Source organism: Colossoma macropomum, unplaced genomic scaffold (genome assembly GCF_904425465.1).
Source record: "Colossoma macropomum unplaced genomic scaffold, Colossoma_macropomum, whole genome shotgun sequence".
Taxonomy (NCBI): domain Eukaryota; kingdom Metazoa; phylum Chordata; class Actinopteri; order Characiformes; family Serrasalmidae; genus Colossoma; species Colossoma macropomum.
In genome coordinates this window covers 24,930,875-24,952,725 of record NW_023494800.1, presented here as the reverse complement: position 1 = coordinate 24,952,725, position 21,851 = coordinate 24,930,875, and the positions used below count along the sequence as shown (strand labels likewise).

The following is a 21,851-nucleotide window of genomic DNA, read 5'->3' as shown; positions in this document are numbered from 1 at the left end:
AAACATGGCTGCAGAACGCCAGAGGGCGCCCGCGAGTGAGTCCTCAATGAATGGGGTGAATGGAGCTGAAAGACTAAAAACAAAAAGTTAAAATAGTTTCTAATCACTTGCACAGAACGTTCCTTTTAGTTTTATAAAGTAATGATTTATTTCACTTGTAAGTTTCCTTTTTCTACAGCAAACGAGTTTGGAGCAGCAGGACGCTAACGTTACTGCTGCTTTAGTGCTGATTGGTCGGCAAGCAGAGCAGCTCATTGGCTGTTCGCCTTCACATCATGAACGTACATGAGGCGCCGTTTTAAACTGATTCAACCCAGCAGTCATTGGGTGGAAGGCAGGATACACCCTGGACAGGTCACCAGTCCATCGCAGGGCAATTTTACATTTAGTTTAGTTATATTCAGTAATGCCATGTGTGGCGCTAACCTGTCCAGCCAGTATTTCTAAATAAACCTGTTCTCAGCACAGCACTATGATCATTTGTTGACTTTTGCCAAAACATATTAATAGTTCTTACTTTTTCACAATTATCATCACGAGCTATCATTATTGAAGTATACTGCTAAAGAGTTTATAGTACCTGATAATGAATTTATTATTTGTTTGTGTGACATATTGACATACAAAGCATTAAAAATCATGAGAATGTGGTTTTAAGGCTGTAGAGCACGTGTCAAGCTCCAGTCCTCGGGCCAACCTACAGCATACTTCAGCACACTGCCTCATTAACCACACCTGATTCAGCCCATCAGCTAATTAGCAAGGCCTTCATGAACTGAATTCAGAGTGCTAGACGAAGGTAAACACTAATCTCCACAGCAGAAGATCCTGACATGCCTGCTGCAGAGTATGTGACTGGGAGTGATGTGGGGTATATTACCTTGATGACATACCATGAATTTGTCAAAAGAAACTAAACTGAAAGCGGTAGCGATGACTCTGCAGTTTCTTAAAAGACTTTTAAGTGAAAAATAGGGAAAGCATAAATATTGTAGTGCATACTTTAACTGAACATTCAGGTAATCAGGTTAGTTTGTCCCCAATGACTTTATTGGCAAATAAATCATAAACACAATCAGCAGAGGAAACATTTGCACACTCACACAAGATATAGTGACAGCACAACCACTGATACACTGATACATCCAAACTGCAAAACAATATTTATTTGTAAGGGGTAATAATTAGGCATTTGTTGTGCGCACAATCATATCACTGAGATGAATCATAACATTATAATATAAAAAGTATAACGGAGTGCCTGTAGCATTCTAAAAACAGGCTGCAATCTTTACCAAAAACTAATCGCCAATATACTGTGATTTGGTTTTGGTTTGAGCTGTTGTGTGTAGAACACATCCCGACATTGCCAATAAGGCACAAAAACACTTTGCTGTGCATGTCACAGTTACCTGTATTTACCCTGTTTATTGTGGGCCCTTTGGGGGGGGGGTAGGAGGTGAAACGTGATATTAGCTGTTGATGGCGCACGGTGACATAATCAAAACTCAGAAGACGTTTAAGAGGCAGTCTTCATTTTGATGGAAGATTGCAAAGATTATCTTTTAAATAATATATGATATGATATTATGAATCATGCTTAATATAAACAGGTACATAAACTAACAAGGTCCAAAAAAATATCAATTTCAGGTTGAAAATGTTAATAGATTTTGTATAACTGTGTCTACTGTGCTTTAGTCATAAGCATGAGCAAGTGCTTGATCATAGTGCGGCACAAATCACCATTTATTCTCCCTTAAGTAGCAAATGGCAAAAATGCAATAAATTCCTTCCATTTATTAGTGTGGCCAAAATCTAGGTACAGTCAAATTACTACTTTTCTGTAATGGTTCTTTTATACTTTGAGATGAACTGCAAACTACTGCTTAATCCTTGTTTGACCATTAATTATCATGTCCTTTCTGTTCAAACTATGCAGCGCATTTCATTTGTCCATGTATTTCAAAGAGCTGTGCCAGGATTTGCCAGTTTGTCAGGATTTGCCTTATGCGTCTGCTGAAGCAGTTTCTCTTTCAAGTATAGCTTTGTACTAGTATTTCCATCACTGAAAGTTTTGTAAACCAGCACTTTTAAGTGTCCTAAAATATGAACCTCTTCAGTTTGACATGTAAAAACTAAAACCTTAATTTCTGTGACCTGCGCACAGCTTCAAAATGTAAAATGTAATGCTTTTAAGCATGTCTAAGATTATATCTACGACAGTTTTAGATGCAAACTAAATATGATGAACAGTATGTAACTACATGGCGTTAACTGCTAAAATCTCGGCCACGATTTACCTTCTGAACAGCCACGACTCTTCATGAAATCCTGTTCTAAGCAACCGAAACCTCCTATAGGGAAACAGGACTATGCGTTATCAAGATGTAAGTGAGCGTTTAGCTTAGGGCTACTGAAAACAGATGACCCTCGCCAGTGAGGGTAAGTAACATGAGCCGAGGTCACACAGGCAGGTCAAAGGCGGTGGAGTGACCACTCTCATATTGATGTAATTTCAAACAGACCTGCTGCCAGTTTTGGTGTAAAATTAAGAACAAAGTGTGTTTCATGAGCCAAGGAAGTGAATTCTGCTCACTGACACCAACAACTGCTTCCTGTTCACATTGGTTTTACCAGGGATAAGTTGCTTTTGATCCAACATTAATCATAATTACAAATCATACTTGGATTTGATATTTAAGAACCATTTTTATCTGTTTTTTCTCCTTATTTTATCCCTTACATATTCTAATTTATTTCAGCTAGAGCAATCAAATAGAAATAGGAGCTTATTTGATGCCTCCTGAAATCCTGTTTGTTGTTCAAGCCTGAAGGCCGAGGGAACGGGCTGTGTTGAGCATGTCGTCTCTGGTCAGATAACAGCCGCAGAGCTGACGGAGCCCAGTGAAGGACTCTCTACCATGCAGCACTCTCCAGTTATCAATAAACAGTACCTTAAAACATAGAAGAGAACAGTGGTATTTAGCACATCTTCATCTTAATACAGTAAGAAATTAAGAAATTGTTGGGCAAAAAAACTAATTTATACAATTTTCTCTTTTCCCCAAACATAATTAGTTAAAGAATCAAAGTTTACTTTTTTTTAGCCTGGAGCTACAAGGCCAATGTAGCTAACAAGTAAAGGAAGCTTAAAGGGGAATTCCACTGTTTTTTCAAAACCTCTGCCTAATTCAGTGGTTGAGATGTAAACAAAGTAATTCAGAGTGATTTGATGTGAAATGGCTCATTGGAGAGACTCACTGACTTGGGTTTCTTTACAACAATAAAGGAACCAGGAGTCACAATGTCCAGTGAAACTACACGAGTCTTTTGAGATTTGAGAAATAGGTACATCTGGGAAAAAATATGTTTCCTATTTTAACACACCCTGGCAGTGTATTTCTGTGTATTTCTAACCATTTCATGTAATAACTTGGTGTGGGGGGGGCATTTAGAAGCACTGAAGTCTTTGGTTTTCTGGTTCTTTTCACCACCACTGTGAACAGTTCTAACTCTGTTTCTGTAGAACTAAGCATTTCACATCAAAAACCACTCTAAATGCTTTTTTTTGTATCTTTTTTTTTTACATTTATTTATGCTGAAATAGATTTGGAAAAATCAGTGGGATTACCCTTTACACACAGACACACACACACACACACACTTTCTAAGCTGCTTATCCTTCTGGATTACGGGGGGAGCTGGGGCCTATCCCAGCAGTCATTGGGCAGAAGGCAGGAAACACCCTGGACAGGTCGCCAGTCTATCACAGGGCAGGAATTACCCATTACATTCTCTCAGTTAGTGGCTTCTGCTCATTGATACCTACAACAACTTCCTGTTCTCATTGGTTTTACCAGGGCTAAGCTGCTTTTGATTCAACATTAACATTAATTACAAATCATACTTGGATTGTTTTGGATTTGATATTTAAGAGCTATTTTTATCTGTTTTTTTTCCTTGTTCTATCCCTTACACATTCTAATTTATTTCAGCAAGAGCAATCAAATAGAAATAGGAGCTTATTTGAGGTCTGAGATATGACTTCTCAAAAAATGACTCTTAAAAAGCACAAAACTTAAGGTTATAAGATACGCCAATATCAGCACTTCTATGGTAAATTGGTAAAATCGGATATCAGGTCGTATATTTTTTTGTAATAACTTTAAGTGGGAGATTTTAGAAGCATTAAAGGCTTTGGATGTTTGGATCCTATCACCACCACTGTAAACAATTCTAACTCGGTAAGTTTCAGTGCAGGTAAAAACATGACTCCTAGTTCCTAGTGCTAAACTGTATGAATTCACATTAAAACTTACCTTGCCAGGTTTGAGCTTGACCCACAGTTCATTCTCAGGCTTCCTAAGCTCGGCACTGAGCTGCCTATGGGCCACATACCAGCGATGCACCACATCATGAGGAACGGTGTTTATCGCTGCACGGTCATAGTTGTTATACCTAAACAACATTGAGGACAATGTCATTATACTAAAACTATTGTGCATCTGAGTCAAAACACATAACAGCTTTAGCTTTCCTATGTGTCGATGTAAATTACAGAAAATATAAGCTTTACCTCCCTGCTAAAGTTAACAGTTTAACAATGCATGATCAATGCATATGCAGGAGATATGAAACAGGTTGTTATAATTTAAATATTGCTACAAAAAGTGAAAGCTCAGTTTACCTGATCATGAAGACCTCATTGTTCCAGGGGTAGACGTTGAGCAAAGGGCCGATGCCGATCATGTGGTTGCGGTGGTTGCTATGGTTCTCAATGTACTCGTGTTTGATGGGCACGCGTGACAGAAGCTCAAAGTTTTCTGCTGATTGTTGGAGCACTTTGTCAGCAGCATAGAAGCCATCCACCAGCAGAGTCCTGCCACCTGTGCCCTCGTGCCTCAGACAGTGGAACACCTGGATCCTGACGTACAGCCAAGGCAAAAAAAAGAGATCATGGGTAACAGATAGAAATGGAAATAAAACAAGCTATGCCCTTTTAAGGATACAGTGCATTATTTTGGAATTGTTTGAAAAAAGGTCTGACTGATGGAGGTCTAACTGATGGAGGTCTAACTGATGGAGGTCTAACTGATGGAGCCCAGTGAGGGACTCGTAACCATGCAGCACTCTCCAGTTATCAACCAACAGAAGCCCAAGATGGAAAACTTACCAGCAATACATCTTAATACAGTGTAAATTTAAAGTGATAGTTGGGTAAAAAATCTAATTCACTTAATTCTTCCCTTTCCCCAAATGTAGGTGATTAGCCAAATAATCTAACTTTGGTGTCCAAAAATCTTCACTAGACACAGATCAAATGGACGAAACTGAAGGAAAATGAAAATGTAAATAACATGACTTGGGCAGTAAAATAAGCATGATCAGTAACAAGAGCACTGTTCATGACAACACACAGCAACACAGTTTATGCCTTAAATTGTTTTGTTACAACCAAACTGACTGTTAAGCAACTTTTTGAAAATATATTTTTTTTAAATATTTAGACTATTTCTAACGTGTGAATGTGTTGTTTGTTTGAAAGCAACCTCTGAAGGAAAAATAAGAGCCAATAAACAAATCAACTAACTCGCTAGGAATTCTGGGTGACTCCGCCCCATACCCTCTCATTGCTTATGAATTTGTTCTTCTCACAAAAATAAGTACACTTGAATTTTCAATCAGACAGTACAACCACCTTGCCTGGATTGAGTGATAACAACTAATTGCAAAAAATAAGTAATTCTAACTTGTTGAGTACAAATAACATCAGGGCTTTCAGCGTTCGCTAAGCCTCGTATTTTGTTCAAACACTGCTATAGAAAACCTCTGTTTACCTTAACTCCTTTTAACTGGTCTTCCAGCTGTATTCTCTGTAACTGGACTGTATTCTGCCCTCCTTCTGCCATTGTTTGTCACTGTTCACTTATTGGGACAGAATATTATTTTATGGGTAAGTTAGGCAAAAATCTAATTTTATTTGTATTAAGTACTAAATGATATTTTGTATGTTAAAACACATTACACATATTGGTTTTATACTGAATTGGTATATGTATTGCTGATGTGATTTGAGCAACATTTTAACAACTTTCTTTTTTTAGATGGAATTGAAGCGGCTGTGTATACAGTAATTTCAAATTGCCTAAGAAATCTAAATGTTGTGGACCCCCCCAACCCCCAACCCATATGGTCAACCCCATAATCAAGAATCCCCACCCCAGGCTTGCTGAAATCTCACTATAAAAATACATAACCGTTGGCCATCTTGCAGTATTTTATTTTATTTTGTCATTTTGGAACAAATACAGCAGCTCTTTTTGCTAATTCAGCTAATGTAAGCCAATACTTAGGGAGGCTCAGCAATAAACACAGTGAAACTTCGGTGCTTTTGTTGAGAATTAGAGCTTCTTTTTGTGAAGCGAATGTTTAATTTATGTAAAATACCACATTTTTGGTAATATGAAGGTCAGTATGATAGCCTTCTTAAACCACTTGGCCACCATATTGATATTCCCATTCTGCACAGTAAAATAAACATTGTTTATAGACATAATGTCAACATATTCCCAAACAAATGTGTTTTCCTGCAACAGTACCCAATTTATGGGCTGTGGCAAGGCAGGTAAGTACTTAAGTAGTAGTATGTCACTTGTATCTGACCAGCTTCAGAGCTGTCGAAAGTAGTACTAACTACTAAATACGTCATCTGTCAACAATGCATCACCACATGTGACAAAGTAAAGCTGGGTGATAGGGCAAAATATAATTGTGATGCTTTTCATGATACACGATATATCACAATATTTATTTCTCCATGCATCTGATCAGTTGGATCTGAGAAAAAAGATCCAGGAGTGCTACATTTTTAAAAAATACCATTAAAAACCAATATACATATGTGTAGCTGTTGTCCGAACAAAACCTCATTGTCCAAAATGATGACTTTACAGGGGAAGAAAAAAACATACTTTAATTTTAATGTAAGTCAATGTAATCAAACTTTTTCCAAGTAATTTTGCGCTGTTTCTTTTGGTTCCGTTCAACCATTCATCATGAAATGTACACACAATGTAAACGACAGCATGCGTTTTCAAATTCTATTAAAAAGCGAAAAACAACAAAACAGTGATACACACACACACACACACACACATATATATATATATATATATGATATAGATATATATAGATATAGATATAGATATATGCGTGTGTGTGTGTGTCGGAACAAAACCTCGTATCTCCATTGTTGTCGTTTTTATATATATATTCTTCACATGTAGTGCTGCACCCCTACGAGTAACTCATACCGTACTAGGGCAATTTGCGAGAGTTTTCATATCGGTGAAATACTCCCTTCCCTACATTCCCTTCATCTGAATACTTTAAAGTCAAAAATCAAATTAAATGAGTTCAAGCTGTACTTGTACCTAAAACTGCTTTTGGGTACTAATGGTAATAAGCATTATCATCCTGATGTCTCACCATTTAGCCTTCTGTGCTTCTGTGACAGGCACCACTTTGGATACCACATATGCCTGTGCTTAGATTTTTTAAATAAAGCAGAAAAAAGTACTAATAGATATAATTATTAATAGTTTTGGTCATATTTTGTCATCATTAAGTAAACATTGCCTGTTTACCAGCTGGCAATTGTTGTTACTGGAATGATAGCTTAACAGTTATTGAGTAACTGAGTATTTTCTGGTTAATACAATTAAAAAGATACAGTCAAAGTTAAGCAGTTAAAGCCTCTTTCCCTCTTAGCACTCTGTGGACCCACATAGAAGGGCTGACTGACTGGAAATGAAGCAAGAAGCTTGGAGAACTTCTAGCAGATTTTAAAAAAAGCTAACATTTAAAAGCAAATTCTGGTTGTTTTAACAAAGAATAGTCAGGAATCTGTTAGAATCTGTTAGAACAGTAGGCATCTCCATGTAATTCTTTACAAATGAGAAGCTAATGCTTAGGTGATAACTATTGTCTTATGTTCTTGGTAAGCATTTATTTATTCCGACCCTGAACACCATCTCTCGATTTAACCAGTGAGCTACTTACAGGGCAGTTTAATTCATTAGTGAAGTCATGTGCTGTGGTACACTTGGAACAAATATCTGCAGACTGCTCTGCAGCCTTCAGTGCACTCAACCGAGCACCAGTTATGTATGTAAAAGCTCAAATTTACTTGCACTTGTGTCTAAAAATTTCATATGGTTAAAAAACCCTAATATCAGTTCTTGGAAAAACAGCTGTCTGACAATTATCCGTAGAAGCTGTCTTTTGTGTCATTTTACAACAGCATTAATCCTTGCTCTCTGCAAGCATAATGTTCATCAGTCAAAAATTAAGTGTAAAAATAAGAGCACTGTATGGGAACGGACGTGTTGGGAGGCTACATAATTCACCCGATTGAGGACTGTGAGAGGCCACAAAATGATGGCTCTGGAATGGAGACGTGACTGGTCTGGTGTAGCATCAGCCTTGGGGCATAAGCAAAGCATACTGCTAAAAGACTAACAAAACAGGAAATCACTGAGTGCATCTGTACAGCATGGAAACAACAGCGCAGCTAATATCTAAGACTATTCGACAGTGTTTTCTTTTTTCACTTCAGAGCTTACAGTGACTGAAGAGGGAGAGCATTCTTGAACTTCTGCCAAGTTATGAGATCTGACTAAGTAAGCATGAACTGAACTGGACCGGACAGGCTCAGAGAGCAAAGAGGTCAGCAAAAGCGGGATCAGGACTGGTCAGCTACGCACCCACAAGGCTCCTGGAAATACGAGGTGTCCGTGTGGCGGTCCAGTGCCAACTTTGTGTAGGCCGTGTCTCCGCGGGAGAAATCGGAGGTGAAATTCCACATGTGCCCGTACATGGTCTCTCTGGAAACACAAGAGCACTTCAGGTCAGAACGGCAACACAAGACTGAGAACAGAGAATTTGAAATTTGAGTTCATGTTACAATTAGAGGTGTAGATCTCTGACCTCCCTCCAGTACATCATGAAATCTCCAATTACACCACGATTCAGTTAGATTCTTCAAGTACGATTCAGAATTGTTATTATAAAGCTAAACATATTGAATACAAAAATGATAAAGCTGTACAAAAATGCACAAAACTCACTCCTTATAAACACTCTTTATTAAACGGCCATATTTAAATTGGCATAATGTTTCAGCCTACACATCCTACATTAGCAAGACCAGAAGCTCAGTGATTCATGTTTTTGAAGGTAGCACCTTGACTCAAGCTGCTTGAGCCCAACGTTAATTTTTGAAGGAACTGTTTATAAAAACTACACATTAAACTTTTTTTTGCATGGTCAGATGAAGCAGAGAGTATCATATGCATAATGAGTTTCCCTATGAATAAGCACTTTGTCTGTGCTCTTATAGACAATGGCCCATATCAATGGCCTTTATCAGGCATTTCAAAGGAACAACACTGATCTAAAATCAGGTTCCATCATTTCATGGAATTCTATTCAATGTTATATTAAAGCTGTAAGCTGACCCCAGATCAGCATTTTTACTCTGGGGCATTTGATAAATAAGGGCCAATGCTACTGAAGGCTATCAAGCTGATGTGGTTATTCTAATACAGTCGTATGCAAAAGCTTGAATATCCCCATTCAACTTATATGCCTTGTTGATTTTCTAGTTAAAAAAATAACACATCCTCTACAGCTGTGGTCACCAACCGTGGTCCTGGAGATCTACCTTCCTGCAGTGTGTAGTTCCAACCAGTTTGCTGCACCTGCTCCAGCAAATTAACTTCTTCAGAAGTCCCTGACTGGCTGGATCAGATGCTTTATTGTTAGGTAAAGGGAGGGTGGGGGGGCAGCATGTTAGATACAGGCTGGAACTAAACTCTGCAGAAAAGTACCTCTCCAGGAGGAGAGTTGGTGGCCAGTGCTCTAAAGGAAAGAAACATATAAATGGCATTTTCTGCAAATGTTCCCGCACAATTTTTATTCATTTGCTGAGTTTAACATGCTATAAAAAATCAAACATAAAATATAAAATGTGCCATGACTTTAACACAAGCCATAATTTTTCATAGTTGTTTTTTTTTTCTGTAGAGGATGTTTTAATCAACAAACTGTCATTCAACCGGGGGCACCCAAATGTTCAATGTGCATGTACACATCCCTTTACTTTTTTTTGTTCTGTGCTAGCTCTCTCATTGGCTATTGCCTGAATTACTCCTTTGGTTACGCTACTGACTCTCACGCTCCAGCGCCGTAAAAAACAAAGTGCTGTTTTGACTTAAAAAATTAGTAACTGGGCTGAGTTGAACTGAACTCCTAATAGTGAGTTAACAGAAAAAGAATCAGTGTCTTAAGTTCTGTTGACTTACTATTTAAAGTTTAATAAACTTAAAAATCTTTACACTAAAAAAATGTGTTTTTTTTACAGTGAGGACTCAAATCTTTTCAGTTACACACCATGTTTGAAAATAATGGAAGGACTCAGATCACTCAGGAACTACATCAAAAGGCTAAATATTGAGCTTGACTTGGAAATTTGCTTTATATAATTTGTGTAAATCTGTTGGAAGTGGCAGCTGTCAGGGTTAAGCCACAATGCATTTTCACATTTCAGTGATATCGGAGAAGTAGTTCTTTTCCGTCTATAAGCCACATAAATGTTCTTAGGAATTACATTAAATTATAGTACATCAGTAGAGCATTAAATTGGTCAAATGCCATCATTCATTCCACTTAGACTGTCTCACAAAGATACATGAAGCATGAGAAGAAAGGGCTTAGTTCATCAAACATTATTTAGAACAAATTTCTTATTAAAAACCACTTACACAGTTTTTATGAAGATTCTGACATTCACCAATGTTATCTTACTTGGGATTTGTTTTTAGGTAAGAACAAAATCTATGCACACTCAAAAGCACAAAGCTACAAACAATCCTGCAGTTTAAGAAAACGTCATGAATTTTCTTAGGATTTTTCTCAAGAACAAATGTAAGAAAAAACTTAGTAAGATACTAGCGAATGAGCCCCAATGATTCTATTTTACAAATACAAATTATGAGATGATGCTCATATGAAATAACTCCTGACAAGGCTGTTAATGCGCACTTTCAAAGCAGCTTTGGTCCAGTGTGTAGTGTTACTTACCTGATTTCCACTGTGGCTTTGCAAACAAACTTACTATTATCGTGAATGGCTCAGTGCAGACGCCATCAAAATGACTGTCTGGGACAAATGACAACAAGCAACCTATGCAATAAATAGCAATTTGGTTTGTAAGCATTGAACTCATCCTTTATGGCATTAATTAAGGTTATTTGCAAATGCTGACTCAGAGCAGAACCAATGCTCCCACAGTGCTCCCACATTCATTCTCTAAATTAAAGCTAAAAAGAGAAAGGATTAGCGACTCTGAAGTTCATTCTTTCAGACATATGCCACCTGCAGCGCGTCCAAAATGCCGAGCGCACACTGGCAAGGAAGCAGTTCCAATACATGCACAGAAGCTGCTTACTGGGAAAAAATGCAGTCTAAACATTTTGACCGTGATACTTAGAGAAACAAAGCTTTAAGACTCCAGTTAGGTCAGTTTTTTTTGGCACTGTAACAGAGCATTTTCAAGAACAACAAACACACCCTCTAAAACTCACAAGATGTACTCTGCATTCACCATCCTTTCTCTAAAGCAGGGCTAGTCCATCGGTGGTTTTGGTGCTGCTTTGTAAATTTCTGGTTGGGGCTTTGATTAAACTTTAAGAGGCTTTAGAAGGCCAACTAGCAATCAAGGACCCACTTATAAAACAATACAGTGGGGATGCCCGGAATAGCATTTTACAGGTCTCAGATACTCAGATTTCCGAGTGAGTACTCAAATGCCTGTTAGGGACAGGTGGCCTGTCCAGGGTGTTTCCAGCTTTCTGCCCAACGACTGCTGGAGCATCGCCCCGTGACCCAGGAAGAGGAAGCAGCTTAGATAGTGTGTGTGCGTGTGTGTGTGTGCTCAAATGCATGTTCTCAAAATCAATGAAAAAAAAAAACGAAATCATCATCCAAATGTATTCAATAGGCAGTAACAATGAACTGAAGTCAGGCATGTAGCCCACCAAGCAGTACTCGGATAAGGATCACTCACATGTTTGAGATGATTCATCAAACTCTTTTGCGCTGATTATTTTTCTTATCATCAGATAATTTAAAGTGCTCCACAAATCTTCACACATCTCTGCACCTTTAGCTTCAGTGGAGCTTTCTTTTAGTGGTTTCTTTTAGTAAAAAGCAGTGCAGGTTGTTCTGCACTGAGATGACTTGATGTGAATATCTGGCACGTATGTATTCAATTTAATTCAATTAAAATCAATTGATGATTTATTTATATAGCCCTTTTTTTACAATAAGTGTTGTCACAAAGCAGCTTACAGAAAATCTTGGGCCAGAAGCCAAATGAGCAAGTCAAGGGCGAAAGTGGCACGAAAAATTCCCTACAAGAGACTTCCGATTCTAAATAAATACTAATGATTTCTTATATAACTATGTTTTATCAACTGTCTGTAAAGCACTTTGAGCTGTCACCAGCATGAAAAGTGCTATATAAATAAAAATTATTATTAAATGATTAATTATTATTATTAATGAACCTTGTGAGGAACCAAGACTCAAAAGAGCAGCCCATCCTCCTCTGGTCAACACTGGATAATATACTGGATAATAATTACTATATAACAGTAGATATAAAAAAAGGAAAAGAAATGAGCTTGTCATTGGACAGAAATATTTACATTAACCAATAATAAACGATGACCACTGTTAGAGGCCTATCAGAGTAACAAAGGAGAAATTGATCTATGAAAACCAGTGACAACTGTTAAAAGCATATCACGGTAAAAATGAAAGTTACATGTTTACATAACCAGCTACAATTATCACATGACTAAACCACCTAGAATTTGCACAAATCTTTATATAACTAAACCAGCTGCAATTTACTTAAACAGCTAGAATAATTATATAACTAAACCAGCTAGAATTTATTCTATTATTTTTAACATTTTCCCTGTATTAACAATAACATCTGTTTAAAGGCCTTTGCTGATGAAACATGTTGTAGTTTAAGCTACAATTACCAACGATTACCAACATAGAAAACAGATACTTGAGTATTCAGATTATTCGGGCCAGCCCTACAATACAGGGTTACAGTAACAAAGATCCTTATTTCCCAACCAACCCAAATGAATAAGTGTAGTTGCAATTGCTATAATAATAGCTAATAGCTAAAAAATAGCTAAATAGCTGCACTACTTTTTCCTCAACAGTGCTTGTTTAATCTTTCACACAAGCACAGTTTTTTCAGGGTCATTCCGGTTTACAATGTGTCAGAAACAAGACAGAGTCACTAAACTGTTTAATCACTAAACTGAGAAACAGCTGTTACCCTTTCACTACCCTCATTAAGTGTAAGAACATGGCAGACAATGATAAAGAAGGTTCAGGGGTCATATACATGACACTTTCCTGAGGGAGACTGCTGATCTAAGGCATTTCCTTTCATTGCAAGTATGAACCAATATGTAAAACTTACAGTCATATTTCATTCATTATTGTGATAAACACATTGAAATTCAGAAATGCCAAGCTACTCCAATGGACAATGAATTAGCAGAAAGACGTCCTTGAATGCTGAGACGTGTAATAGTGTATTTGCAACACATTCACAGAAATAGGATATGTGGTTCATTTTATTATAAATGTAGGTCTCTAATATTACATTTACGCTGGGCGTATGTAATTTTAACCAGATTTGAACCCTGAATAGTCCACTCTGACAAATTTTAACAATTGCACAAAAAAAGTGCAGGGTTGTGTAAGTACTGCGATAGAGGAAGTGGTAAGTGCTTCTATAACTTTGGTGCCTTTATACTAGCCAGAACGTCAAGGCACTCACTTTACAATTTCAGAATAGCTTGCCAGTTTGTTGTAAGTTGCTTCTAAAGTTCTCAGCGGCAAACAGAATTATATCCACATTTACCAACCACATATTCATTCATAGATTGTATTTTCGCTGTGCATCATGTGTGTGCATAAAAGCACAAACAAGTCCACTCTAGCTTTAGCTTTGTTTGTGTCATGTGATAACGGGAGATTTGAGATTTTGAGTGCTTGTTCGTAGCTGAAACTTATTTATGTGTGTGATGCTCTCTGTGATACTATGTGGTACTATCTGCCTTACCATATAGTCTGCAAACCCTCATGAGAAAAAGACATGAAGTTCTGTAAAAGACTGACATTAAGTGTGAGATACCCCCACTTTTTTTTATAAGTCGTGGATTTTATAAGTCGTGAAGTGTACGCCTGGCTTTAGGGATCAACATGGGACGTTGTCATTCCTCATCTCCTCATTCTTTCTGCTTATAGGGTTAATAGAAGAGACTGGGACCAGGAGTGGAAAGACAGAGACGATCATTATACATGACCATATAATATTAAAATAATAGTATATTTTATTATATACTTTGTAAAATATAACATTAAATAATATATAGCCTAAAGTATTATTATTATCATTAGTATGATAATTATAGTATTAGCCCAGCTCTGCATTGTAACTTTGGAAGGAAACGATAGTGAGGTTATATGCCCATACCATCTGGCCTTGGGGGATTTGGAACATCAATAAAGAAATAATACTCAGATACGTCATGACAGAAAAGATCATTCAGATCTTCAACCATAAACAAAACCTTTTGTCTGAGGGTACTGCTGATATTCAACAATGATAGAAAAAAGTTCAGTTAGCAATGACTTTAGATGGAGACACTGCATTCGGCTGTTTAGAGTCGAGACCGGACTTGAGTACTACAACACAAGCAGTGTCTGAAGCTAAGGAGGAAACTGGGTGCATACAAAATCATGTTCACAATCAAATGTCACCCAGATGTATACGATACTGTAAGTCTTAGGACATATTGTTATGTGACGGTAAGGACAGCGAGACAGTATGTCCACGTGTATCTTCTTTTCAGCACATCCTGCTATGTGTTAGTAACATGAGTATCATTCAACTTTATTCCAACAACACAAAAAATGATCTCACCTGATAAGGCTAACTCTTTGGGTCACTGTCTCTGTGGCATCCATTGTGGCTGGGACATCTTCTACAAATGCAATGCCATACAACAAGAAGTTCCTCAGGAACCTTTTCAGCTCCTCATCGCAGCTCATAAACTTCTCCCAGCTGGCTGAAGGCACCTTGGCATTGGTGTAGATGTCAGAGTTCCACAGAATGCGCGGCTGCACGGCACTCTGTTTCTGACCCTCGTAGCTGCTCTCAACCAGCCAAGGCAGACTGTAGCGTGTCACATGACCATCAGGCCCTGGGAGCAGCAAAAAGACAGAACAGTACAGCGTTTCTGAGCCCAAGTCCTACAAGGACAGTTTTTTCCCCCACTTCAACATCTGATTCAACCTAACAATTACCATGTATATATAAAGTGAATTAGCCCTTCCTTCAAGACCTGAATAAGACATCTAATGACAGGCACAAACAGAAACACTGAAACTATGGAATAAACACCAGGTAAGGGCTAATTATTATCCAATCATTACAGATAATACTGAACTGGAGCCATTTAACACACGCTAACAGCATTTGATCAAGAGTCAGATAAACAGATAAGGCTTAAAAAAGAGTATCTCAGTGTCTGGTTAATTTGTCCTTACCAACAGGAAATGATCTCATCACTGAGGTAGTATAAATGCGTTGCATGACCTACAATGACACCTATTCTGTACAAGCAGCCTTTGGACAAAATAACAGAAAGCCAGCATTTTATAGCTGATCATTTTTAGGGTAGGTAATGGTTACTATACAACAATCTTTAACGACAGTGATATTGTACTGTCTTAGAATTGAATGGCACAGCTGCTCTGTCAGCAGTCTACCTGGCCTTTAACAAAAGCCAAAGTTCTATCTTTTCTACAATACCTTATCTTTGCTTCGTAAAGAGACACGCATCTTTGCTTTGGCTCAGAGTCAAATTTCTCTTTTAATGTCAGACAGGCAGTTCCAGAGGCTCTACATGGTAGTCAAATATATAGCCTCAGACCAAGATCTATCTCCTAGTCAAAACTGTAATAGCAAATAATTGGTCTTGTGTCAAAAAGTCTGGGAAAGGAGGCAGGGTAAAATGAAAATAAGTTTTGCTTATTATACCAAAGAGAACATAGCTTGGAGCTGTGCTGCTTTGTCTGTAGTACACATTATGCAGAATAACAACTTGCTGCTCTATATACTACAGGAGTCCTTTATTTAGGACTGTCACTACTGGCTATGTTAGTAATCTCTCAATTTTTTTGACAATTACTTAAAAAGCATTAAAAATTATCATCATACAAATTGCCAACAAATCATTGCAGAATTGAGAAGGTACATTTTAATTAATGATTTTTAAGTACAGTAATCTAGTTTAATCAAATAATGACAGGCCCACATCAGCTCTGGTTCTGGAGGGCCAAAGCACAGTTTGATGCTTCTGATGCATAAACTAAACCTCATAATTAACTGGTAGTATTGTTTTATGTTTGTGGATATTGAGATTACCGATGGTACCTAGAAACGGTTCTGAATTTAATGCCAACGTTTCAAAAAAAGTTGGGACAAGGGCATGTTTACCACTGTGTTACATCACCCCCTCCTGTAACAATGATTTTATTCTTGCTTGATATAAGACTTCAGCTCCTTAACAGGTATCCTTTGTCATATTTTTCATTTTATAATGTGTTAAATGTTTTCCATGGGTGACAGGTCTGGACTGCAGGCAGGACAGTTTAGCACCCAGACTCTTTTACTACAGAGCCATGCTGTTGTAATATGTGCAGAATGTGGTTTAGCATTGTCTTGCTGAAATAAGCAAGGCCTTCCCTGATGAAGACGTCGGCTGGATGGCATCATATGTTACTCAAAAACATGTATATATCGTTTAGCATTAATGGTGCCTTGACAGATGTGCAAATCACCCATACCATGTGCACTAATGCACCCCCAAACCATCATGCTGGCTTTTGAACTGTGCATAACAAGCCAGATGATCCCTCTCATCTTTAGCCTGGAGGACACATTGTCCATGATACCAAAAAGAATTTAAAATTTTGATTTGTCAAACCACAGGACACTTTTCCACTTCGCCTCAGTCCATCTTAAAAGAGCTCGGGCCCAGAGAAGGCGGCTGTGTTTCTGGATCCTTGTTTATGTGTGGTTTCGTCTTTGTATGGTAGAGTTTTAACTTGTATTTGTGGATACAGCGACGAACTTTGCTCACAAACAGAAGTGTCACTGAGTTCCATGCAGTGATTTCCACTACAGAATCATGTCTGTTTTAATGCAGTGCCATCCGTGGGCCCAAAGATCATGGCTAGCCTGTGTTGGTTTTCGGCCTTGTCCCTTGCATACAGAGATTTCTCCAGATTTTCTGAAATTTTTAATTATATTATGTACCATAGATGATGAAATCCCCAAGTTCTTTGCTATTTTAGGTCAAAAAAAAAGTTATTCTTAAACTGTTGCACTGGTTGCCCACGCAGTCTTTCACAGAGTGGTGAACCTCTCCCTATATTTACTTCTGAAAGACTCAGCCTCTCTGGGATGCTCTTTTTGTGCCCAATCATGATACTGACCTGTTGCCAATTAACCTAATTAGCTGTGAGATGTTCCACCAGGTGTTTTTTAGCATTACACAATTTTACCAGTCTCAACTGGTAAAGTTGTCCCAACTTTCTGGCCCAACTTTCTTGAAATGTGTTGTTGGCTTCAAATTCAAAGTGGACATATATTTTTCAAAAAATAATAATATTAGTCAGTTTCAACATTTGATATGCTGTCTTTGTATTATTTTTAACATAGGGTTTAAATTACTTGCACATCACTGCATTCTGTTTTTATTTACAGTGTCACACTTTTTGGAAATTGGTTTGTATTTTATTCGCTCTCTGTTGAAGGGACTTACATGTAAGGAAAAGGTTCTCCTCGTCCACTCGGGTCTTTGCGGGCCGGATGCCAAGTTCGATGCTGGCGGTGTCCAGGTTGCGCTGGTTGGTTTTGGAGTTGTAGCAGGAGGCGGAGCGGCAGTGGTCCCTCAGCCACACATAGTCAAAGTGCATCACGAGGCCCCCATAACTGAGTTCTGCAGATTAAAACAGGGTGTTTTTTCATAGTATTCAAGAACATTCGCTCATTAGCTAGTTGTAAACTGCAGCGAGGACAATCTGTTTAGACTGGCACACCTCCAGCACTCGCTTCAGCATTTGATGGGCCAGTTAAACTGTGAAACTGTAATAGTTTAACAAATGTTACCTCCTTGGACACCATTGAGAAATGGTACTGGAGTGCATTCAGTGCCCAGCGGTCAAAGACAGCTGTAAGAAAACTCTCAACTGTAAGAAGCTATTTAAGTACTCTATGTATTCTATGTACTTAAGCATAAAGTGAAACAATAGGACCTACCAAAACAGTCATCCAACAGCTGCCAGTTACAGGTTGCTGCCTGAGGTATAGTATGTTGCCATCTTTTGCTCCCACATGAGGTTTGTTTGCATCCAGCTCGAGAGGCTGACTGCAGAGTCCCTCGCAGTCTGATGAATGTTCGGGCTAAGGACATCATCTGCAAATTCAGTACAGCAATAGACAAAAAAGGAGTCAGATCAGCTAACCAGAAACTCTTTGTTCACCAGACTGTATCAGGTACAGTAATTTGTTTTGGCATTATGGAAATTGCTCAGCATAGACAGAAATACAGTTCACTGTCATTCCTGAGGCACAAAGGAAAAACACAGCACAAATTACACTACATATATTTCTAATGCATTACTTTCTTATACCATTGCCATTTACAAAGTACTACAATAATATAGCACTCATCTACAACCTCAAGTTCAGTATGGATATAGGGCAGCCCAGATCTCTTAAAACTGAGCCTACATAAATTGGATTATGTACTAGGGATGCACCGATATATAAAAAGAGATGTGTAGTAACTAGTTACATAAACGTTTGATAACTTTATACTTTTCAAATGATAATACCTTTACTGTGCTCAAATGTATCTGTCACCAGGGGAACTTTCCACACAGTTTCCATGAAGTGCTTCACATTTAGTTCTTAGTTCCTTTTTTGTGCTTAGCAAGGATTTGTTTTTTTGGCCTGAAACTTTTTGTCCTCCTACTCAGTTGGTCTAGCTCAAGCTACTTGAGTCAATATTTCACTGCAACAACACTTACTTGAGGATGGATTTAGGCAACCCTAGGCACCTCTGTAAATAAAACTGCATTCACATAACTTATTTTCACACATCCTTTTTCAGTTTTTTACTGGGTGGGTGACATGGCAAAAATCTATCACAAAGCTTCAAGACAGTTTTTTGACACACACTATGTTTGACATACACATTTGAAAATTACTGTGAAAAATGATAAATACATCTATTTTTTTCAATGTTTTACAAACTGAAATCAACCTAAACTCAATTAATCCTTAACTACGCTGCTTTTATAATGAAATAAGTAGTTGCTTTGTGCACTTTAAGTACTGACAATATCCATGATGTGACATAATGTGATGGTATTTATCACAGTAACGATAAATAAGGTCATACTGCTCACATAATACAGCGGCATCAAAAAGTATTTGGACACTTTTACTGTTGATAAACTTGAATTCAATTCTTTATGTTAACTTGAGTAATGCACAGAAAAGCACATTGTGACATAATCTGATGTGATTTATCGTATTAATATCAGATATCGTCGTATTGCCCCCAATGCAGTGCCCCCCAAAAGTGTTCACACACTCTTTAACCACTAGTAAACTGTAATGAAATTCTTTAACCTCATTAAAAGTGTAACAAAATGAGAGAAAAACACTTTTGGCACAACATCAAACTAATGGTAGACTATCTGTATTGAGACTGCAGTCAGTGTACTGTAAAGCACAGAAGAGGAGACGTCAAAGTCTGGAGCTGTTTTCTGACAGTGGAGTCGGTGAGCTTATGTTTACTGATGGAATCATAAGTCTGCTAAAAACTGCTCAAATAACAGTCTGAAACACACCAGACGTCTTGGAATGTTTAAAATAATGCCACTTAGTTTGAATGTCTGTTATAAATAAATACCACTTTGTTTAGTAACTTACATTTTAAGTATGGCACCAATGCCTAAATACTTCTGGGACCACTGTATGTACAGTTCTTTCTAAAGCAGGCAGCCATATACATGGTAACTTAGACTCCAGAAGCCCAGTAAGAGCATTTATTTTTCTATGGGGTGTTCCCATCTGTGTGCAACTTACACTCAGTAAGTACTGCGCTGTTTCCTGTCACTTTCTGCTGGTTTGCGCTATAGCCTGTAGTAATGCAGCCCTGGAGAAACTGCATTCTGTTATTACACATAATAGAACATTTCGACTCGATAGAAACTTGAAAAAATAAATCTGACAGCAGTCTAGCCTGTTTCGACATGCACTGAACTGAACAACAAACGCCACGCGATACTCACTTGTTCTTCTGAGGCGCGTTAAAAAGATGGTTCTGCTGAAGACCCTCGCTCCTGCTGCTCCAAAATGACCTTTAATTCACTGTTCTTTCCAGAAGACTTCTGTTCATCCGTCAGGAATATTAATCATTAAACGTCAGCTTCTTCCCCGCCATCGCTGTCCTGGGGCTCTGGCCCGCAGGCGCTGTGAACACGCATGATGGCAGTCTGCAAATCCACACAGCGCTACTGCGTTCTGATTTTGTTTCGCGCCCGTATTCGGACATGTCCCGCCCCCCGGTGCCAGGATTGGCTACTAGGATCCCGCTCTCTGTGCTATGATTGGCTAGTAATTTATGTTCTCGCACACGTCGCCATTCGGTAGCCAATTGCAGCGCAGCAGACGGGATTTTTTCGGAAAACGGGCGGAAAAAGACCAATGCATCCACGCAGTCGCACATAGCAGTGCAGATTAGCCTCTCTGCCTCCTCCCTCTCATGGCGGAGCTCATGAAGTTCAACTTTTCTTTTCAAACGACCACTCAAAGCTCAGTATCTGCACAGCAGGAGAATCTCAGCGAGTTAGCAACGTCAGTTTTTGCAAGGAAGTAAAGTAACGTTTCGGACATTGATGCACTTCTGTAACCTATTTTATCAGAAATACTGATACACTGCTTTGGACGTTTTACCCACATAAGAGGCCATTGACATCACAACTGTCCTCAAATGATGATGATGATGATGATGATGATGATTTTTGTTAACGTTGTTCTTAACGTTAATGCTAATAAGAATACCACTTCTACTACTACTACTACTAATGACAATAACAATCATAATAATGAATAATTATTGTTGCTGTTGTTATAATTATTTTATAACAACAATAATAATAATAATTATTATTATTAAATAATTAAGAACCTTTTTGTACATCTGGAGCCTATTGTGGGTTTCAGCTCCTGAAAACCGAGGAACAAGAGAACCAGTCATCAGCATCATCAGATCTAAACACCCTCAACTAAGAAAATATAAAGCAGCAAACAGAGAGAGTGACTATAAACTGAGTCACCTTCATCATTACTAGATTAGCACTACCAGTACCTGCTTTTAGCAGAACCTGGCACATTTAGTGCTCACTATTACAGCACTATTACACTATTACAGCTCACTATTACAGCACATAACTTGTCTTTGGGGTGGGTTAGCAGGGGCGGGGGAGTGGTGTTTTGGAAGATGATCTGAAGATGTCTAAGACATTTTTTAAAGGGTACAAAGTGGTTGTATACTGCAGCGTGTTTTTGGTGCTGTGATATAACTATATATGATATAAATGGT

At 38.1% G+C, this 21,851-nt stretch overlaps 1 protein-coding gene across 2 annotated transcripts; it reads right to left on the bottom strand.

The window, feature by feature from the left end:
* Positions 1–1,028: 1,028 nt before the first annotated feature.
* tmlhe (trimethyllysine hydroxylase, epsilon) lies at positions 1,029–20,768 on the bottom strand. Of its 2 annotated transcripts, XM_036588113.1 has the most exons (9): positions 20,539–20,768; positions 20,333–20,402; positions 18,494–18,650; positions 17,997–18,173; positions 15,089–15,368; positions 8,769–8,888; positions 4,691–4,927; positions 4,323–4,461; positions 1,029–2,957 (listed from the first exon to the last, which is right to left on the bottom strand). In XM_036588113.1, exons 3-9 carry the CDS (start codon positions 18,648–18,650, stop codon positions 2,826–2,828), a joined length of 1,242 nt encoding a protein of 413 aa, XP_036444006.1. In that variant the 5' UTR covers positions 20,333–20,402; positions 20,539–20,768; the 3' UTR covers positions 1,029–2,825. The 2 variants fall into 2 exon arrangements, with proteins under 2 accessions (XP_036444006.1, XP_036444005.1); XM_036588112.1 differs by lacking the exon at positions 20,333–20,402.
* Positions 20,769–21,851: the final 1,083 nt, after the last annotated feature.